The sequence below is a fragment of the Prionailurus viverrinus genome, chromosome A1 (genome assembly GCF_022837055.1).
Source record: "Prionailurus viverrinus isolate Anna chromosome A1, UM_Priviv_1.0, whole genome shotgun sequence".
Taxonomy (NCBI): Eukaryota; Metazoa; Chordata; class Mammalia; order Carnivora; family Felidae; genus Prionailurus; species Prionailurus viverrinus.
In genome coordinates, this window is record NC_062561.1 from 73,849,726 (window position 1) to 73,872,505 (window position 22,780).

The 22,780-nt window shown below is 40.2% G+C and overlaps 1 protein-coding gene across 8 annotated transcripts in view; it reads left to right on the forward strand.

Moving 5' to 3' along the window:
* The window catches only part of TPP2 (tripeptidyl peptidase 2), a 68,584-nt gene that overhangs the window by 34,470 nt on the left and 11,334 nt on the right, over positions 1–22,780 (forward strand). For 5 of the 8 annotated variants that reach the window (XM_047853447.1, XM_047853403.1, XM_047853432.1 and 2 more), the window contains exons 11-25: positions 373–521; positions 2,308–2,423; positions 2,931–3,099; positions 3,783–3,940; positions 4,223–4,299; positions 6,267–6,373; positions 8,278–8,432; positions 9,801–9,917; positions 10,158–10,258; positions 10,876–10,972; positions 12,252–12,389; positions 13,719–13,963; positions 14,220–14,298; positions 16,460–16,498; positions 21,970–22,121. In XM_047853447.1, coding sequence (XP_047709403.1) covers positions 373–521; positions 2,308–2,423; positions 2,931–3,099; positions 3,783–3,940; positions 4,223–4,299; positions 6,267–6,373; positions 8,278–8,432; positions 9,801–9,917; positions 10,158–10,258; positions 10,876–10,972; positions 12,252–12,389; positions 13,719–13,963; positions 14,220–14,298; positions 16,460–16,498; positions 21,970–22,121 — 1,899 coding nt within the window. Of the gene's footprint in view, positions 1–372; positions 522–2,307; positions 2,424–2,930; positions 3,100–3,782; positions 3,941–4,222; positions 4,300–6,266; positions 6,374–8,277; positions 8,433–9,800; positions 9,918–10,157; positions 10,259–10,875; positions 10,973–12,251; positions 12,390–13,718; positions 13,964–14,219; positions 14,299–16,439; positions 16,499–17,635; positions 17,730–21,969; positions 22,122–22,780 lie in introns of those variants that run through there. The other 3 variants (XM_047853413.1, XM_047853439.1, XR_007151038.1) reach the window with 2 other exon arrangements.

Here is a 22,780-nt window from a genome sequence, read left to right on the forward strand (position 1 = left end):
TTTCTTTTGGACAATGATGTATTAAATTTTAGACAAAGGCAAAGCTTCCACTTATTGCATACAATAAAATACATTCATTAAGGAATCTGAGCAATGACATTTATTTTCCCTCTGTAAATATACCTGATATCTTTTACACATAACCCCAGATACACACGGACACACACACAGATTTTGTTCATTTATAGGGAAAATAATTGCTATATAATGGAGAAATAGCTGTGCTGGTTATTTTTTTCCGATTGATTCTGATACTACAAATTATCCGTGGTATTGTACTCTAGATTTATTTGACCACTGGCATTTTCATGAATGCCCATGTTTATCGAGTCCTCAACCATCATAAGCAAACTTTAATGGCTTTTCATTCAGTGCCGATGGGGCCCTAGGAGTGAGTATCAGTGCACCAGGAGGAGCCATTGCTTCTGTCCCTAACTGGACATTGAGAGGAACTCAGCTAATGAATGGGACATCCATGTCTTCTCCTAATGCGTGTGGAGGCATCGCCCTGATACTTTCTGGTAAGGACGTTGCTTAGTGCTCTGCTCAGTCTGACTTGGTACTGTTTCTAAATTCCAGTAAAGTGATGGTGAATCTTAAGTCTATAGCATAATATGAAGTCAGGTATTAGCCATAAAAAATAATTGAACAAATTTACCTTTTTGCAGACAGATGTTTGTGTTTTCTGAAGTTCTCGTGGTGAGAAATTGTGTAGAATTGGTAATGTTCTGGCCCAAAGTAAAGTTTAAGGTGGAGAAAAATTATGTGATTATAATTATTTAAATGTGCATTTGTTCATTCAACAAATATATTTATTGGCTGTTAATGACCATTGAGCATTATTATGGCTCAAAAGTACTTGCCCCTGTGGAGTTTATATTACAGCTGTGGGAGACAGACTATAAACAGAATTACCAGTAGTTTATCTTATGTGTTAAAAGGTAATGAATATTGCCGTGGAGATAAGTAAAGTGGGAAGGGTGGTAGGAGTTCCTGGGGTGGTGTTCGGAGGCTCACAGGATAAATTGGGTGGCATGGGCATTGACTGGGACTCAGTTATGGTCACCGGGTTGTTGCAAAGATTCCACTTCAGGAGTGCTCCTCTCATGAAGTCCAAGGACCCTCTGCCCTCATTTCTAGCCCCTTTCAACCACATCAGGTATTTAAGTTTGCTCCATGCTTCCGGTCCTTGCACGTATTATTCTCTCTGCCCAGAACTCCTTTGTGCCATGTTTTGGCCTTACAGACTCATGTGCGTTCTGGTAAGATTCAACTCACATCTTCCTTCGCCTGATAGAGCTTCACCTTCTTTTGGATTCTCACTGACAAAATTAGCCACTTTCTTGATTTGCTCTGGCAGCAGCATCTTTCCACATTCTCATCTCCTACAGTATGATAAGCGCACACATGCTTGATGAGCTCTGCGGTTGGCAGGAATGCTATATTACTTGGGGTTCCTAGGTGGCTTGGTTAAGCGTCCAACTCCGGCTCAGGTCATGCCCTTGTGGTTTGTGAGTGCGAGTCCTGTGTCCGGCTCTGTGCTGACAGCTCAGAGCCTGGAGCCTGCTTCAGATTCTGTTATCTTTCTGTCTCTGCCTCTCCGCTGCTCATGCTCTGTCTGTATCTCTCTCTCTCTCTCTCTCTCTCTCTCTCTCTCTCTCTCTCTCTCTCTCTCTCTCTCTGTGTCTGTCTCTGCAAAATAAATAAACATTAGGGGGAAAAAAAAAAGGAATGCTATATTACTCACCTTTTATCTCTAACAACAATCTTCAACACAAGGCTGACAAATTGGTGACCTCCGTGTCCTTCTCACAGAACAGTCCTTCCCAGCTAGCTACTCCTGGCATCACCCGGGAGGCTGTTAGTATCAGTGCCTGGGATCCAGTCTCAAAGATGCTGAAGTAATTGAGCTGTAGTGAGGCCTCAGCATCTTGTCTCGCTTGTTTGTTTTAAGCTCCCTTGGCGTTTGTAACACGCAGGGAGGCTGGTGAGTGTTGGTACTGCTGGCGAGCATTGGACCAGCAGTGTTTTAATGAAAGTGTCACCTGAATGCCTTTGGCATCTCCTCTGCAGAGAGGGCACTAATGCCACAGCATAATGGGCATCAAGTGATTTTTGTTGAATGACATCTGTGCGTGATGCTAGCAGCTTGAGTCAGACTGTTGTAGTTCAGGTTTTTAAAAAAGATTAAGAAATGGGCATGTTAAAGCCGAGAAATGTGTGTGTTATTGCTGCTGGTGAGGGAAAGAGATTTCAAGTAGCAGACTCTCTAATACTCCTTTTCTTGCTTTTGCTTTGTCATTTCAGGTCTGAAAGCTAATAATGTTAACTATACGGTTCATTCAGTCAGAAGGGCTCTAGAAAACACTGCCGTGAAGGCTGACAATATAGAAGTATTTGCCCAAGGACATGGTATTATTCAGGTAGTGTTGTGTGTGTGAAAAATGGATTGCTAATCAAGATGCAGCCTTAGCTATTACTGGATAATATTTCATATAATAACAGTGATTGAATTGATCTAATTCTACGTTACGTGATCGTAATAGTTTCCGAGCTGGTAAGCAAACAGGGTATGAAGCAGATTTTGTAGCTAAGACAGATTTGTTGCAGTAAGAGAAATACAGTAGATGTAGGACACACAGGGTAGAAATTCAAAGCGAAGAGGTCAAGGGCAGAAGCTGTCACTGTAACGGCGTATGGAGGAGTCCCTAACTTTGGTCACTTGGGAATAGTGATGTGAGTCCAGAGAGTGGAGTGGGGTTGCGGGGGTGGTTGAACTGGTGTTGTGTCTGAAAAGGTAGACTTGTCCTCTTAGGCGAATGTACAGACTTTTTGCCTGTACTTTGCTACAACCGAAATCAAGTTGGTGATTTGTTAATATTTTCTTGACCCAACCATTGATGTTTTACTTTTTTTTTTTTTTTAATTAGGTTGATAAAGCCTATGACTACCTCATTCAGAATACGTCATTTGCTAATAAATTAGGTTTCACTGTTACTGTTGGAAATAACCGAGGCATCTACCTCCGAGATCCCGTTCAGGTGGCCGCACCTTCAGATCATGGCGTTGGCATTGAACCTGTATTTCCGGAAAATACCGGTAAGTAATAAATGGACAGTAAGCTGAGGTGCTCACATTTGTGGTTTGAATGAATAGTATCGTACGAGAGAAAGGCCATTTGGGTTAACGTTCTAAAGAGAAAACATGAATTGCCAATATTATTATCTTAAATCTTACATAGTTTAGGGAGATGCGATTGCAGGTAGGGTCCTGATATCATGGCAATTCAGTGAGTCTGGTGACTACAGAGGAAAACAGTAGCCTAGGCCTTCAGTGACCCAGAGTTGTATTAAATTGTGGACAATCAAGCATCAGGTTCCTTTTCTTTGCCACTTTGACTGCTTGGGTGTAAGACAGAGAGGTTCGGTCAGAGAGTGGGTGGCAGAAGCAGCTAGCCAGAACCACAGCTCTTGGAGGTAGGAACAGAATGGTCACCACTGTATCCTTGGCATCTTCCTTTGGGTCAGATGGCACATAGTCATGAAAACACCCTGTCGTGAGGCTGTGGCCACGCGGGTAAAACGTGAACAGATCACAGGTGCACTACAGCCTAGGAAGGTCCTGTGGCTGTTATTTAAGCTGTGTTTTAGAAGCCCATGTCCTAGTGCATTTTTACAATTGACTAAACTCATTCGTTAGGTTTTAAGAGAAGGTAGAACTTTTGAAAATGGAAGAAAAGGAAAAAAGTACTAATCTTTAATTTTTGGTCTTTTTAATGCTAGAAAACTCTGAAAAAATATCCCTTCAGCTTCATTTAGCTTTAACTTCAAATTCATCTTGGGTTCAGTGTCCCAGCCATTTGGAACTCATGAATCAGTGTAGACACATAAACATACGTGTGGATCCCAGGGGCTTAAGAGAAGGATTGCATTATACAGAGGTATTGGTGCATCTCCATTTTCCTTTCTAAATACTCTTTAAAATGTGTAAAAGTACCTTATGTGGCAGTCTGTGTTCCCATTGGTCTGAATTAGTTAAGGGTGGGTATGCATGCATTTGTTATTTTGCCATTAATTATGTGACCCGACATCAGAAAAGTGGTGTCCGCTCGTGCTTAAGGCTTTTAAGTTTTAATATTCGATTACTTTACTCTGTGAATAGATTTTACCTTTTTTTCTCTTGTAAAGGTTTATGGATACTGAAACTTCCTCTTTTTTTTTAGGTGTGTGGCTATGACATAGCCTCCCCTAACGCAGGTCCTCTGTTCCGAGTTCCAATCACTGCAGTGGTAGCGGCCAAGTAAGTAACGAGTTACCGCAGCTGTTGTTACATGGAACTTTTTCGTGGCTATTTATGGAAATAGGGTGAACTTTTAAAGGATTGATAGACCAGAATCAGGTAACTGGGCTTTAGTTCTGCTTCTTGCTCGAAGTTCAGGGTGGCACATAGTCTTTGTATCGCTTGTTGACTGTGAGAATACCTGGGGACGTCTCATGTGCCCTGCCCCAGCGCTGTGCCCGGTCTGATCCGTCTGCGGTTGGTGGTATTGTTTCGTCCCATCACCTACTGTTTCCAGACTCTTCCCTTCCCATCTTGTCTTTCACCCCAGAACCTAGGAACTCTGATCTGATCGTACCGCTTCCTGTTTAAGATATATTGGTGGCATTCCCAAGGATCAATGCTCTTTAAAACAGCAAGCACTGATCCTTCAAAACCAGCATTTCCTATCACCCCATCCACCCAGCTGCACGTTTCCACTCACTGGTGCCGTCGCCCAGGTTTCCTCAGACTGGCATGTTCCTGGTCATCCCCAGGCGAAGGCAGTCCCTTCTGGCTGCCTCATGGCACTTTTTACGTGCCTGCAGTACAGGCTTTAGCCATTATGGTCAATGTTAGTTTACCCCATTGGACTGTGAGCCCGCTGAAGACACAGGGACTGTATCCTACGAGTTCCTGTGTGGAGCCCATTACATAGTATATTCGGAACAAAACAAATTGTTTAGTAGATGAAGTATGAGATCGAGATGGGAATTCTGGAAACAACGGGAAGTTCTCAGTTAATGGTTTCTACTGAGTTAGTTACACTGGTAAATATTAAATATGCCCTAGGTCTCAGCCTGTAAGATACCTAGGATGAGATTCTGGAGATAAAAAGTGACATACACATGGAGAAATTACAGAACACTTAAATTCTCAGATTTTCCCTGGAAGTCCAGTAGGAAGTTAGACAAAATAATATAGAAGATTCAGGAATTTGCTGAGACATCATCTCCTTCAGGAAGCTTTTCCACGAACCAAGTACCTTTTCTTTCTTTACTGCTAACACTTCCTATCTACCCCAAGCATATTATGTTAAATGTTTTTGGTGGTTTTTCTGTCTCCTCCAGACTGACTAGGGCAAAGGAAAATATTTTATTCAGTGTTGTATTTGAAGCTCCTAACAACAGGACCCCATAGGTATAGTAGGCACTCATTAAATGTTTGTCACACTGACTACAATTTATCCTTAGCATACTCTTTAGGTTTCCATAGTGGGTAATTACATATTTGACTTTTATGTGTCATTGATTTCTTACAAAAATGCTGTGAAAGTACTTTTCTTCTTTACTGTGTCATTATAGCATGGCGTATTTTGAAGCTATATAAAGAGGTTTAATACCAGTCTCAGAGCTATAAGACAGTATCGGTGACGAGGCACCTGAGTGGCTTAGTCAGTTAAGCATCCGACTCTTGATTTCCACTCAGGTCATGATATCATGGTTTGTGAGATCTAACCCTTCATCAGGCTCTGTGCTGACAGCCTAGAACCTGGTTGGGATTCTTTTTCCCTCTCTGCCCCTCCCCCGCTCACACACTCTTTCAAAAATAAATAAATAAACTTAAAAAAAAAAAAAAAAAGACCATATCAGTGACACAAAACATTACGTTTGATTTTAATATTTAGGACTCACGATAGTTTAGATTCTAGTAATTGGGAAATCCTGTGAATGAAGGACCCATGTATGTGTGTCTTCCAGACAGATTGTAGCAGACAAGTAAATAGGAGAAAAATCACTATCCTGGGCTATCCAGAGCTTATCACTACTAACATGTTGCAAAAATGAGGCTACTGTGCTAACTGTTTTGTAACCAGCTTTTAAATCCCTGTGTTTATTTCCAATGAACTGTGTTTATTTCTAATGTTAAAATCTAGAGTACCGGTGGGCTTATAATATAAAGACATTTTTGTGACAGTGTCACATTTAGCTGTTTATTTTTATTTTCAGAGTAAACGAATCATCACATTATGATCTAGCCTTGACAGATATACATTTTAAACCTGGTCAAATTCGAAGGCATTTTATTGAAGTTCCTGAGGGTGCAACATGGGCTGGTAAGTAACATTTGAGTCCGTCCTGACCACTTACCTTTATGTACATTCTATCCTTGCTGGGATTGGACCACAGAAAGTTTGTGTATCTCTAGTATGGGCCTTTCTCCTGACAGTACTACCTCTGACACTCTAGATTTGCTGTTAGATTTAAAACATTAATAAGATCTTGTACTATTTTGCATTGATTCATACATCAAATCATCTAGGCTATTTTAAGATGTTTTAATATTCAAATTTTCAGCTTAGTTTAACATTTTTTATTCTTTGAAGAGACAGGGACAGAGCACGAGCAGGGGAGGGGCAGAGAGAGACAGACAGACACAATCGGAAGGAGTCTCCAGGCTCTGAGCTGTCAGCACAGAGCCCAACGCGGGGCTTGAACCCGCGAACTGTGGGATCATGACCTGAGCTGAAGTCAGACACTCAACTGACTGAGCCACCCAGGCGCCCCTTTTTAACTTAGTTTAGAATAATACTTTGTCTATTAATGATTAGAGTCAGAGCTGTATTGTTGAGAACTCTGGGCTACCGCCCATATAGGGCCCATGGAATTGTCTAATACTGAGCTCTGATAAAATGTACACTAATAATACTAAAGGAAAATCTATGGTTGATTAGTATTGAATCTGATATCTTTTTAACAGTTAATGCCAGTAATTATAATGCTCTAATTATGATTTGTTCAGGTTGCTATTGAAAACAGGGTTATTTTTATAGGAATTTATTGGATGATCCAGAATGGAAGTAGCTCAGAGCATATAGCAGTCTTAGATCAGCAGTTTGCTGGGGGAGGGCAAGGAAACGGGAAGATGGCAGTCAAGGGTACAGACTTTCAATTACAAGGTGAATAAGTTCAAGGAATCTAATGTCTAACACAGTAACTGTGGTGAACTGTTCTTTATTATGTATTTGAAATTTGCTAAAAGTCAGGTTTGAAATATTTTCACAACCACAAAACAAATTGGTAAGTGTGTGAAGTGATGGATGTATTAACTAGCCTTATTGTGATAGCCGTTTTACAATATATGTGTGTGTATCAAATCCCCACAGTGTACACCCTAAACTTACACACAATGTCATTTGTCAATAACAAATACACTGTATCTCGGTAAAATGGGGTGGGAGGTGGGGGGGGGGGCAAAAAACAACAAAACCCAGAAATGTACAACAGATGATTCCTATTTCAAATAATTAGAAATATTGTCCTAACACTAGGTTTTGTATTCTTAGCAATTGATTAGGTTCACAGAGCTCTGTGCCCACTTGACCTTGGGAACCAGAGACTAAGCCTTGCTCTAAGTTTCCTGTATTAGAGTGGGTGTTCATTAGATAAGATGCTGATTCTGCCTCACAGGGATTGTGGCTTTGCCTCCAGCTCAGCCTCAGAATAAAGCTAAGCACATGCAGTTCTGACAGTCATACTTTCTAGAAGCAGACGGGAGGGAGAGACTAGGAAAAGTTGTCAGTGAAGTTGAAGAAATAGATACTAATGGACTTTAGGTATGGTAACAAGTAGAGGTTTCCAAAATTAAAATCCTTTATCAGGAATTGATTGGTCCTCAGCTAAAGCAAGTTTCCTCATAGCAACAGAGGGGAGCAGTGTTTTGTGTAATCGTGTCCATCTGTGGACAGCTTGCTGTTCCATGGTGTTTGGAGTTTGCAGCATGGCGGCTGCTCATTTTAATGCTGTTCTGTTTCTTTTCCGTAGTCGAGTCTTCTACCCTTTTATCTTTATTCATTCTGTTGATTCTTTGTTTTTGAGAAAATCTGCGCATTTCCTTTGAGTATATTATTTTATTGGCAATAATGTCGTTTTCTAAAAAGTTGGCATTATTAAAATACTTGTATGTCTTTTTTTAAATCCTATCAGTTTAAAGCTTTGCTCTCCCCCCATCTGACTCTAGAGGTGACTGTGTGTTCGTGCTCTTCTGAGGTGTCGGCCAAGTTTGTTCTCCACGCAGTGCAGCTGGTGAAGCAGAGGGCGTATCGAAGTCATGAATTCTATAAGTTCTGTTCCCTTCCGGAAAAAGGGACATTGACTGAAGCTTTTCCTGTCTTAGTAAGTTTCAATTAATAGTTTGAAATCCTAAAATGATGTCGTTTTTTATTTTTGTTGTGGGCCAAACCTAAGTATTTGAATTTGGTTTTATAGTTTGTATAGAGCATATTGGGACTGCATATTTTATTGATGCTGAATAAGTAAAGTAGGAAGGTGGGTAGTCTTGGTGGGTTAGTGGAGACCAAGCAGGAGGTAAATATTGTTTGAACTCTTCGATAACTTAGTGAAGAAAAGTGCTGGTCTGCTAGGTTCTGATGCCTTGCGACATGGACCCCGAAGTGGATTGTTTTCCTTGTCACACAGATCATTTCCTCATTTACGTTTTTCTTCATGTTTTCTACTTGTTGCATTATTAATGCCCCGTAGTTAAGAATCCATGAGGCTGTTTTGCTGTAGAGGTGAAGCTGTTGCCACTTCCCACCCGCAGGGCTGCCGCGTGGCAGGGCCCCTCCTGCGTGGTGTCATTTGTCCTCTGCAGGAGCCGGCGTTCTTTCTCAGACCTGTTTCCGTAGTGTTTTCAGTTAGTTGTATCATCTTTCCTGGATCTTATGTTTCTGATTACTTTTTCTTGTATGTGTTAGTGTCCTGTGACCAATCTTTAAACTTTCTAACGCACCGAGTACTAGAAAACCTAATTTAAAACTCAGTGCTTCAAATAGTTTTTGCTTTTAATTTTTCTAAGAGAAAGATGTAAATGACCGTAGTTTCATTTTGCCTTGATTGCCAGGCAGCTCTGAGCCTGCAACTCAACTGTGGGTATTGAATAGGTCTTGCAAAGCTGAAATACCCCTCTTATCATTGTTCTTATAACTTTTCCTTTGGCCCTAAGTTTTTATTCCAGTTTGTTTTCATCATTGTTTTATTTCATGTACTCTGAAAAGCTGCCTCAGATCTTTTATGACAAGCACTGTAGGATTCTGAGTAAATAACTGTGTATTTAAATGCCTGTACTCTGGGGCGCCTGGGTGGCACAGTCGGTTAAGCGTCCGACTTCAGCCAGGTCACGATCTCGCGGTCCGTGAGTTCGAGCCCCACGTCGGGCTCTGGGCTGATGGCTCAGAGCCTGGAGCCTGTTTCCGATTCTTGTCTCCCTCTCTCTCTGCCCCTCCCCTGTTCATGCTCTGTCTCTCTCTGTCCCAAAAATAAATAAACGTTGAAAAAAAAATTTTTTTTTAATAAATAAATAAATAAATAAATGCCTGTACTCTATCTCTGCAACCATAATCGTCTAACTCCACACATAGCTGTACAAACAGGAAAAGTTTGAAAGCTAGAATTGCTTTAAAACACCTACTATTTACATTGTGTACTTTGAAGGAAAGTGAGAGAAAGGAATTATACATCTCTGATTTTCATCTTTCTTCACAGGGTGGGAAAGCAATTGAGTTTTGCATTGCTCGTTGGTGGGCAAGTCTCAGTGATGTCAATATCGATTACACCATTTCTTTCCATGGAATAGTGTGTACTGCTCCTCAGTTAAACATTGTAAGTTCCATGTTTCCATCATTTTTAACGTCACTTATTTGCATTAGGGAAAAATAATCTCACTAGTTGGGTTTAAATGTTAATGTGCAGATTACCTATGGTTCTGGAAATAACGGTAGTCTTTATTCATAGGTGTTTACAGACTTTGCGTTAGACTGTCTATTTTAGGTCCAAATGTTTAAAAATACGGTTTATTATCAACAAAGTTTGAGAATCTAACTTGATAAATATCCTTTGTAGCATGCGTCGGAAGGAATCAATCGTTTTGATGTTCAGTCCTCCTTGAAGTATGAAGATCTGGCTCCCTGCATAACCTTGAAGAGCTGGGTCCAGACACTGCGGTATCTTTAAATGTTTTAGGGCTGCAGATGTTGAGCATCGGTGTGGTGGGGAGTGGGGACATCTCTTACACTCTTTGAAAGGAGTCATCTTCTTAAATCATCTGAGTGCTGGAAATACAAATGCACTTTCTGACTTTCCAGCCTAGGAATCCTGGCAGCCCTCAAGGAGGCAGCCCCAGCAGTAGCTTCCAGCCTTAAATAACATGGAAGTAAAGCTCTGGGTGTGGCCCCTACGGGACCCAGCCTGTGATGTGTGCGTTGCCATCTGCAGTTTGGACAGGAGGGTGCGAGTCAAAACCTGTCTCTACTTCGACAGTGTTAGCAGTTGCCCCAATATTGGGATCTGGTTACGTGTTGACTATGTGTTGACATTTGAAAATGTTTTTGTAACCTCACAAGATTTAAACTATGTATTGCTGTGGTTCAGTCAGTAGAGAATTCTCTACGTGAATACTATATTAAAATACTATAAGATATACTGAAAATATAATAAGATATACAGAGCTTAAGAATGTTCATTGTCACTTATTGTGACACGTCATAGATTTTGTTGATTATAGTTTCATTGGTCTCAGTGAATGAACTCTTAAATCAGTTACACATTTGTCTAATTACAGACCACTGAGTGCAAAAACAAAACCTTTAGGATCAAGAGATGTTTTGCCAAATAATCGTCAGCTTTATGAGATGATCCTGACCTATAACTTTCATCAAGTAAGTGTTTATATAATGAAGTATAACCTTAAAATGAACTTCTGGGTTTTGTTCATGAATCATAAAGTCAAAAATGGAAGGACAAGGGATTGAGTGTGTGTGTGCATGTGCGTGTGTGTATCAAAGAGTCAAGTAATTAACTGTGGCTAATTTGGAATTATTCTTTGGAAAGTAATGATTTGTAACGATCTAAGTCCCATTTGGGTCTGAAGTCATAAACTCTAATTTAGTGGTAACTTTGCCTTTGAACCTTAGTGTTTGTAATCACTGATAACTGTTCAGTGGTTAGACGTCTCATCAATGCCAGATGCCTTCTGATTATGGCAGATGGCCTGACTGCTTTCTCTGAAGCATACATTAAAACCATGAGAAGTCGGAATAACTCTTGGGTTGAATGAGTAGTAAAAGGTAGTTGAGACTAGTGTAAATGTGGGATCTGAGAATTTATGTAGGACCAGTAAGATTTCAGCAGAATGCTTATTGGAACATAATATGAATTTGGTTTTAGTGTTTAGGAGATGATTGATTTCGGTGAATTGTCAAATTTCAGTTTTATCAAGTAATTAGAGGTCCTGAAGGATACATATTATATTCATTAATGCATACAAATAGCTGGGTTTGTATTTTTAAAAGCTCATAAAGGAGAAATATTTTTTATTACTGCCAAAATATTGGATGTTCTGCATTTTAAAAATCGGTTACCAAAAGGAAATGTTTTTAATACTTTTTTTTTTTACTTTTTTTTTTTATTGTCTATTTATTTTTGAGAGAGAGAGCACAGAAGAGGGGCAGAAAGAGAGGGAGACACAGAATCCAAAGCAGGCTCCAGGCTCCAAGCTGTCAGCACAGAGCCCAACACGGGGCTCGAGCTCACAAACTGAGATCATGACCTGAGCCGAAGTCGGATGCTTAACCGACTGAGCCACCCAGGCGCCCTGTTTTTAATACTTTTTTTTTTTTTTTTTTTTTTTTACATTTATTTATTTTTGGGACAGAGAGAGACAGAGCATGAACGGGGGAGGGGCAGAGAGAGAGGGACACACAGAATCGGAAACAGGCTCCAGGCTCTGAGCCATCAGCCCAGAGCCTGACGCGGGGCTCGAACTCCCGGACCGCGAGATCGTGACCTGGCTGAAGTCGGACGCTTAACCGACTGCGCCACCCAGGCGCCCCTGTTTTTAATACTTTTAATGTAAAAATCTCATCAATAACAGTTTTGCAGATCTACATCAGAAATCACGTAAATCATGTCAAGTAATCATTCGTATTTTTTTTGTAGCCCAAGAGTGGGGAAGTAACTCCAAGCTGCCCACTACTTTGTGAACTATTGTATGAATCAGAATTTGACAGCCAACTGTGGATTATATTTGACCAGAACAAAAGACAAATGGGTTCGGGAGATGCCTATCCACATCAGGTATGAAATCAGTAGTGATTTTTAGAATTAACAGAGGCTGTTTCCTGAGATAATGAATTTCTGATTTCTTGTTTATGGTAATTTGTGTTTTTCTGTTGTTTTTTTTTTTTTTTTAATCATATAGTTTTGTATTTACTTCTTTGACATACCAGTCGAAGCTCAGTTAGTTGTCTTGTATAAAATAGACTGTGACAACCTCTCAGCCATGTAAAGTCAGCTGATTCAAGTTTTGGGGTAGAGGAGGGCACGGGTGATGCCTGCAGACGCTGGCTGGCATAGCTTTTTATTTTAAGTATTTCTCCTTCCTTCCCACTGCTTCCACCCATCTGAAGGCTGAAAGCGGATCATCTAAGGTCATATGAGCACCTTGAAATGATCCCAGGTCTGAACTTGGTGAAAAGCACTACAGCAGTGTCTTCAGTTTACTAGAACTTTGACATTCATTTCTTCCTGACATGGCTGTTTACTCAGCACTTACTGTATGCCAAGCACTGTGCTTGGTACGATTGTCTCAAGGGGAAAAAATCTTTTATTCAAACAGTTTGTAGAAATTTCATCCGATTAAAATATCGTTACCAAGAAATGAGGTATTTCCTGTAACATCTATAATCTTATGCCAGATAATGAAAATAATTTGCGCAGGTTTTTTTCAATTCACTAGTCAGGAAATGATTTCCTTTTTCTCAAAGCAATCCCAGCCCCCCCCCCCCCCCCCCACCTCCTCAGTGCAGACTGGGTTACACGGTGCCATTACTTTATTGTTTACAATCTCCTCGAGAGAAAGTGCCGATGCAGGATATGGCGTTCCACGCTCCTGAACAGGCTGACTGGGTGAAACGTAGTGGATTTGTACTCCTCGATCTTTGCTGGCTCCCTGTTCTCCCTGTTTGGGATAAAGAGGCGCGGCGTTCTGGCTGTAAGATAAAGACGACCCGCTGTGTACGCACACACGTGCGCGTTATTGGTCTTAGATATTATACAGCACCTCAGTTTTGCTAGGTTTGGTGACGTTTTATCCATGTTCTAAAGACTCACAAACTAGAAAATCATGGCTCTCGTCAGTCTTGAGCAGACACTGGTGTAGCTGAGAGAATGAGCATAGCCTGTTGTCGTGGCAAAGTGAGGGCTTGGGAGGCATTTCCGCCCGCAGCTCCCTTACCCTTTAGTCTGCACGTGGCCGTGGACGGTTCACATGGTGCTCTCAGCCCTGGTGTGCAGGCAAGTGTGTGCATGCTCTGTGTGTGCTGATTGTTCCTGCTTATTCTCTTACTCTGAGTTCCATTTACTTGGCTAACCCGTACTTTTCCCAATGTTCTTTGTCTTTTTTAGTATTCTTTGAAACTGGAAAAAGGAGATTATACAATTCGACTACAGATCCGTCATGAGCAGATCAGTGATTTGGAACGTCTTAAAGATCTTCCATTTATTGTTTCTCATAGGTTGTCTAATACCTTGAGCTTAGATATTCATGAAAATCATAGCCTTGCACTTCTAGGAAAGAAGAAATCAAGTAATTTGACATTACCACCCAAATATAATCAACCATTCTTTGTTACTTCCTTACCCGATGACAAGTAAGTGGCAGCGTTGCTTACAGTTAATGTCTGTCCTAAATACTGTACTGTTTTTATGTGAGTTCATTACATTGGGCTAAATTTACAGTATATTGTCACATACTGTTTTAGACTAAGATGATTTCTCCCTTTGATTTTTGAAATCTGAGCTACGGGAATTATTTCAGATTACAGTTGTTTTGATGGTTTACTCCGATTACCTTTGTGAGACTTTTTCTTTAGTTCCTTTTTTTTCTCTTTTAAACTTTTGTATTAGAATACCTAAAGGGGCAGGACCTGGATGCTACCTTGCAGGATCCTTAACGTTATCAAAGACTGAACTTGGAAAGAAAGCTGTAAGTATCCATTTTTTTTAATACTGAAATTACCTATTCCAAAATTTCCATTTCTTTGAAAGATGGGAATTAATCCCACACTTTAGAATGGGTAAAAGAGAAAAAAGAGAAGATCTCCTTGGGGGGGGGGGAATTGGTAGTTTTTTTTCCCAAATTACTGGAAAAGTCAATTAATACTTGATTATATTTTAAAATACTTACTATTCTTTTTCCTAAGCCTAAGTACTCGGGTTCAGAACTGACCCTACGTTGCATGGCTAATACACTTGAATTTCCTGTGACTCATGTAGGTTAAACTTGGCTTAAGTGAATGGGACGTTTAAAATTAGAACATTTTATATGATCTTAACCGACATAATATTGTGGATCTAGAAATAAGTCAGATCTTCTAGGGTTACTTTGAGAAAACAGAATGATTATTTCTAATGAACAGTATTTTTTTTTCACTAGTCCACACCTTTCTTTCTTGGAATTTTGCATAATTGTATAGATAATTACAAGATACTTCTTTTGGCATTGCCTTTATAGTTTCAAAATTATGTTATTAAAGACATACTTCTGGTTGTTACATTTTAGAGATAAATGTTACAATTTGATAGGTACCTGTTTTAACTTTTCCATCTGTTTTCATTACAAATTTATTATCTATATGGGTCTGTCACCTTCTGTCATCATGTTAGCTCAGTGCCAGTGAAAGTTGTCATTCTTACAGTTTTGCTTTTCTCCCTAGCATTAGTTCTTTAATAGTAGCCTACCACCTGACACTGGAGTCCATAAATGCCGTTACCAAAATGAATAGATCTCATGCATCTTAACAAGTATACTTAAACTTCTTGCCACTGTTGAACCAAAGGTCACTTATCACTGTCACAGAAGCATAATTCAGGAATTTTGTGCTTTGAAAAACTCGTTTGCCCTGATATTTCTTGAGTCTCATTTCAGTGGATACTGCAGTTGACCCATGAACAACACAGGTTTGAACTGCACGGGTCAAATTCTCTGTGGGTGTTTTGTTTTGTTACGTTGCTAAATACAGTTCAATCCTGTAGACGTATTTTCTCTTCCTTATGATTTTCCCAGTAACATTTTCTTTTCTCTAGCTTACGTTAATGTAAGAATATACACAAAATGATATGTTACTTGTTTCTGTTATCATTAAGGCTTCCAGTCAACAGGAGGCTGTTCGTAGTTAAGTTCTCGGGGGAGTCAGAAGTTATACAAGGGTTTTTGACTGGTGGGGGGTTGGTGCCCCCAGCCCCCTGTCGTTCAAGGGTCAACTGTACTTTTTTATGTATACACTTGAGTGTCATTTGAAGAGAATCAGTAGTCACTGACATTGGAATTCATAGATGCAGATTTAAGAAGTCCTAGCGCAGTCTTTTCTTGTGGGCCTCGCTTCCTGGACAGCAGGGCTGTTTCCACTGTGGGGCTCCCCAGATGGGGAGACTGGGATGCTCACCCAGATAACTCTTCTCAGACATCTGCTTCCTTGGAAAACCATTGTTATTAAAAATGCACTTTTAGCAGTTCAGAGAGAGATAGTACTTCCTGGCTACATCCTTTCAGAGGCAGTTGTGAAATTAAATGATAAAAGTGTGGGGTTAACTGTATTTACTACTTCCGAGGTAACTCCTTGAGGGGTCGATGGTTCTGAAAGAGAGCAAAAACCTAAAAGTGCAGAGTTCATACACTCGTAGCACATTGTTTATACTCTTACCTCCCTAGTTGCGTTGCTCGCCGGTGTGGTAGTTGGGAAGGTGACTGCTGTTACACTTCTGCCTTTCATGGTCACCTTGAATGAGGATGCCTGGGCGTGTGTGATTGTGATGTCCTTGAAATCAGACTCTGGACCGTCCACTAAATTTAATGTTTTTCGAGAGTGTTTTGATAACTAATGGATTTTGCTGTCCTCAATTTTTTGAATACAGAGTTGAAAAACATTTGCCCTTAGGAGTAACGTATTGGAGTGCGTTTTTATTAAAATGAGAGTGGCAGTGTTGCTTTCTTGAAAAGCCTGCCTTTGTGATCGTAGACCTGACCCTTCTAAGCACTGTGACACATGCAGGTGAGACGTAAACCGGAAGACAATTAGACCGAGGTGGTGTCTCCATCCTGTGTAGACTGTGCATGTTTTCTTACAGAATGTCGTTCTAACTCCCAGGGGCAGTCTGCAGCAAAACGACAAGGAAAATTTAAAAAGGTACTGATTGTCAGTTCTTAAAAAAGATGTCTTAAAGCCTTATTTGCGTATTAATTAAACTTTTTTTCTGTCACTACTGTAATCTTTTTTAAAAAAAATCTGTCCCTTAGTTTCCTTTCTTTAAGTTCTGCGGCGTAGTGCTTTTAGCTTATCAGTGTTGACATACTACTTTCCTGAAGTTTTCTTTCCTGCCATCAGTTGCTGGAAGACCCCTGTTTTATATGTGTGTAGAAAAAAAATTAGTGCTATTCATTTCTTAACTACAGATATACCAAATGGTCATATTTGAAATTTGCATATCTAAAATCCTACAGAGAAATGAATGTAATTGTTTTTTGTAGTTATATAAGCCAAAACAATTATTTTTAAAGTCTAAAAACATTCTTAAATTAGATTTGATCATTAAAATATTAAGGTATTTGAAAAAAAAAAAAAGTGTATTCCCTGCTCTGGTGTCGTCTTAGTTCTGGAAGAACAGACACAGAGCAGTGGGCAGGAGGAATGGAAATATGGACCATCAACCCAAAATTAAAACTTATGCTAAGAGCACGAGCAGGTTTAAGACCATAACTCGTGTGTGACTGATAGACTTCCCTGCAACTTATTAGACAATGTCTGATTGACTGCTGGAGCCAAATTGAACTCAAAAAAGGCAGAATTCAACTTGGGGTGTACTTAGAGAAAGGGATGTAGGTATTCAGTGAGCTCACTGATGAAGACCTACTGGCCTCAGTCAGCATTTTCATGATTTCTCATGTTCAGGCAGGAAGCATTGCACGGAGAATTTGTATTTTAAGATATAAACAAAAGATAACACTGTTTCTTAATTCATAGTGATGTGAAACGGAATCACCATTTTAGAACAGGTACAATTCTTTCATTTAAAAAGACTTATGAAATGTATATGTTATTATGCAATGGTAAACACTTTGTCCAAACAAAACGCCCCACTGGGAATCATCTTTCCGGAGAGAGACTATCTGCTTCACTGTAGACCAGTATTTCTAGCTGAGATCTTGACCCATCTGTGGGCCACGTACATTCATTTAATGATGTAGCCAGCTTCAAAATGAAAACAGAATAAAGTAAGAAATGCCGTTCATCAGACTCCTAAAATGAGTTTCTTTTTATCTATAGATTGTTTATCTTTGGGTCGTCCTGAAAATGGCTTGAGAGCCACTACTTCAAAAAATGAGAAAAAGGTCTTCTAGAAGCCCATTAAAAATAGAAGGTGCTTATCACAGAGGCATAGCTGGGATTTTTTTCTATTGTATATTTTGGTTGCTCTTCTGGGAGTTTTGGTGGATTTTGTTTGGATTCGGTTGTGTAAGGAAACCATTAAATGAGTAAGAAGGTTATTATTACTTGGTTAGGAAAGCTTTATATAAAGGATGTGGCAGCTAGAGTTGCCTCTTCCCATTTCTCCCTATCTTCAGGGCAAATACGTGTGAAGCTCTTATTTTAAAAATAATCATTATTATAGTTTTATAGTCCCATTACCAAAAAGATGTATATGTTAATTTATTGCGTGAACAAAATACCAGCTAGCTTTTGGTGCATAGCCCTCAGTGTATAGTTCTTCTGTATTTCAGTGAGTTTTGATTTGAAAATCTAGGTTACCTTTTTTAAGTTCATTGTCGTATGAAAGAATATGGTTACTTTCAACAGATGATAAATAGCATTCAAATATGATAACTAATTTTAAAATAGCTAGTTTGTGTGAAGGCATTAAAGTTTTGAGTTTAGCCATTAATAATCTAAGAAGAAAATTATAATTTTTGAACCAAAATTTAAATGGCAGTTATGTTGCCCAAAGAATAATTATCGGTTTTGCAGGTCGATTGGACTTTCTAAAGGAAATGGTTCATTTCAGACACTGTCAAAGTACTTGGTGAATAGCTGAAATGGATGTTTTTTTTAAAAAAAATTGTTAAGTATCAACTATAGAGAACTTCAGCATTTCTGCTCTGAAGATTCATCTTGCCTACCTTTTTAAATCATAATCAAGATTTCTCAAGATTTAATGGCACAAAATGATTTCTATTAAACTGACCCTGTACTAAGTCCTTGAGAAGTGAGTTAAAAAAATATTGACAAAAAGAACAAGTGAACATGATAAAACAAAAAATAACTCAATTTTTCTGTTGATTAGGAATTAAAACTGCCATGTTCATAATTTTTAGTAATAAAAAATTACTGTCCCAAAATATTTTATAGGATTTTATTAACACTTAAAATAGCTAATTTGGCATATTTAATATTTAATAATTAAAATGCTGATCACAAAAGCTTGATTTCCCCCCACTTCAAGGTCATTCATCATAAATTCTCCGTCTCGTGCTTTTACTGATAGTTTATGGTTGCCATGGTACCCCATTTCTTCCTATTTATAGATCTTTGTTAGAGTTCGTTGTTAATCGTACATTAAGTTAATGGGTTGCTCATTTTAAATTCAATTCTGTTTTCTCTCTTCTGTACTAAAATGTAATAGCAAATGCCTTACCTTTGAGCTTCAGAGGAGGAATTGCCTCACAGCAGAGACTCCTTCCCATCCTGACAGTTGCCCCTGTCCCTAATCAGGCAAGGAGGAGGGGATTTAAGGGAGGCTCACGTTAGAGTAGAGTCAACATGGCCAACAAGGTTGCCTCCTGCAGGCAAGTGTCCACATTCTAGTGCAGTGGGTTCCAAAGAGAATAGGACTATAGTCAGAGGGTCAGCGTTCGAGGCTGTCTCTGCCCCTTAACTCTTCAGTGGATTGTCTGTGCTGCACGGATGACACTGAGTGAGTGATCCTTTCCCAGAAGAACCTGATGGTTAATTAGCAACTCAGATTTTGCAGATGCTTGAACTCGGCTTTGCCCGGGCAGTGCCCACTTAGGAAGGCGACCTCAGGAGGAGGGGGGAAGAAGGATGGGTAGCAGGGTCCTGAGGAGCTGGCCCAAGCAGAACCCCTGCTTCTTTTCCCCCGTCTCACTCTGCACACGCGACCTTGGCTCGCCAGTGCTGGCTCCCGGCCTCCTCCGAGCGGGGCCCTGAGATGGCTGCAGGTGGATGTGTGTGGTTCCGTCCTCCCAGTGGTCCTAGCGGGCTTCAGACGGGTCCTGTCGAAGTGTGGCTCCCGTTTGACGTCGGAATGCTGTCAGAACTGCAGCAGTAGTTGCTTATAAAATTTAATTGTGAGAATTGCTAACGTGGGGATATCCGTGTTGTATTTACACCTGAAAATCCTATTTGGGGGAACGTGGGGGCTTGCAATACTATTTTCTTTGACTTAACCCGTGTAAAGTTTTTTTCTGAGATTACTGTGATTAGGGGAGTAAAAGTCTTCTTGATAACATAATTTTTTTAGTTTTAGAAACTTTTTGTTAATTAAAACAAATAAAAGGTTTGAATTTAGCAGCATTTTTAATATAAACCTGAAGATAGAGCTGGAGAAGTTGACCTAATAAATAATGACTTAATTAAGGGCACCTGGTTATTGTGCCAGAAACAGATTAGCCAGTGTAATATGGGGTTTGATTTCCCAGATAATGCATTAGTTTCCATCAGTAAAGACTTCTGTGCTTTCATAGAATAGAGGGAAATAGATGTAATTAGAATTAACATTTCTCTGCTCTCTTCCAAGCGAAGCTTCTCGAACCGTCTGTGCCTGTTTACTTCCCACTCTGTCTGCATCTCTCCCAGGCAGCCCTTATCCCCCGCTGTCCATGGAAACAGCTACTCTCTTGTCATCTCTTGCCGTGGTAGCAGCCACTGCTGCCGTTTGGTTCTTTGGGGTTCTGTGGCAGGCCCTGCCCCAGCTACAGGCCCTGGTTGACCACTCCTCTCTGCCTGCTTGTCCTCACAGCCCCTCTGGGGCCTGTCTCCCTCACTCCCAAGCATCTTTGAAACCGTAGAATGCTTTGGATCAAGGCCTGGGCTTCCTCTTCCCCTCCCTCAGCCCTGCTCAGTCTTATTTGTCCCCAACTTGCAACCCCATCAACACCACTGTCAATTCTGCATCATGGATTTCTAATCCATCCGCTTCTTCCTCTTCTACAGCCTCTTCTTCACATCAGGGCGGTGCTGGGAATTCTAGCTTTGCTCCCTAACTTGTCTCCCTCCTTCTTGACTTCGGCCATCTATCATCCATTCTCCAAATAGTATGAAGAGCTATTAAAAACAAACCAACATTTTTCATCTGTGTCGGATCCAAAGTCATTAAACAAAGAGCAGAAAGAAGTCTTTAATCATGCCACTGCCTTGCCTACAGCTGTCCTGTAGGCTTCCTCTTGCATTTAGAATAAAATCTGTATTTTTGTGCCATATTCCATCAGCCCCACTTACTATGGTTGCTGCCCATTTGCTCTTGCCGTGTCCACAAGCTAGGGTTTTTATACGTCCTCCTCTTCTGTCTTCAGACTCTTCTCCCTCTCCTCGTTTGGGTCGGTTAGGTTCATTGAGGCTCTTCCATTTAGGTCATGTGGGTTGACTTAGACGGGGTAGTCCCTGTTCCAGCACCACTGTGTCTGTGCTGTTCCCCCACAGTACTGAGCAGCTGCTCTCTGTCCCTGCATTCTGTTTCATTTTCTTCCTATCATGTGGGATTAGCTGAAACTATTCATTACTTGTATGTTGTCTGTCTTGCCCCACTGGGATGTGTTCCCCAAGGGCAAGGAAGGGCCTTGTCTGCTTTGTTCTTCACCTTGTAGAGCCTCACAGGGCCTCAATAAGTCCAGTCGATTGAATGAAAAAAGAAAATTTTTCTTTAAATTTTCTTAGAAAAGAGGGTCTTTTTTAAAATTCTAAGTTATTTCCTTCCCTTCTCAGGTATAAGATGTGAAAGGTCAGTAGACTTTCATAATTAGTACTTTTTGTAATTAGTCTGTTAGGTAAAACTAAGAATACAAAAACACTCAAATGGAGGAAAGTTTGTTCTTACCTCCTTTATTTTTTTTAAGATTTTTAAGTAATCTGTGCACCCAGCATGGGGCTCGAACTCACAACCCCAGGATCAAGAGTTGCATGCTCCACAGACTGAACCAGCCAAGTGTCCTTTACCTCCTTTATTTTAGAGGAGATTTAGAAGCAACAGTACTTTAAAGTTTGAGAGAAAATTCCTTTGGTCACAGATTGGATTTTGTTTTTGAGTTTTTTTGAGGGAGGGAGAGAGAGCAAGTGGGGAAAGGGCGGGGGGTGGGGGAGAGAATCCCAAGCAGGCTCCACACTGAGCACAGAGCCCAACGTGGGGTGCAGTCCCACGAACCGTGAGATCATGACCTAAGCCGAAACCAAGAGTTGTGATGCTTAACCAACTGAGCCACCCAGGAGCCCCACAGATTGGAAATGTTTATGTATTGTGGCCCTTAGGATCTGGAATATAATGTAGTACAACTCAGTGCAGCCTGTGTTATGTGATATTCAGGTACTGAAGATGATTGTAATTATGTAAAATGAAGCATGTTAATCTGAGACTCTTTCCACATTCATAGGATGTGATCCCTGTTCATTACTACCTAATATCTCCGCCAACAAAGACTAAGAATGGCGGCAAAGATAAAGAAAAAGAGTCAGAAAAAGAGAAAGACTTGAAAGAAGAGTTTACTGAAGCATTACGAGATCTTAAAATTCAGTGGATGACAAAGTAAGTTTTTAATGGATTTTGATCCTCTGTTCACTTATTTTTCCGGTTACGACAGTGTCACGTACAGGTTCATAGGCCATATTCAGGAATGTTAACAGTGGGTGGAAGGGTTAGCGTGCTTTTATTTTAATCACTTAATCTTGATTTGCTCTCAGAAGAGAATTTTATTAGGATGTGTGAAGAAAATAAAAATCACTTTTTTGTCTGCTCTCCAGTGGTGGTTGTTGTCCTATCATTATTTTCTCTGTATTTACACATGTAGCAGTATGAATGATGTTGTGTCCTAGTTTTCCAGTGACTGTTTGATGATGAGCATTTCTTGGGTCATTTGATAGTCCTTTAAAATACCATTTTTAATGACCACGTAGGAGGTGGTCCTGTTGATGAAATGTAACCTACTTAAATACTCTATTTGGCATATACTTTGGCATATACATTTATAGCTTTTCTCCATAATGCTGTGCCAGACATTTTTATACATATGGTGTTTTAAAATAATCCATTAAGAGCATCTGGGTGTCTCAGTCAGCTAAGCGTCCAACTTCAGCTCAGGTCATGATCTCATAGTTCATGGGATTGAGCCCCAGGTTGGGCTATGCGCTGACAGCATGGAGCCTGCTTAGGATTACTCTCTCACCGTCTCTCTCTCCCTCTCTGTC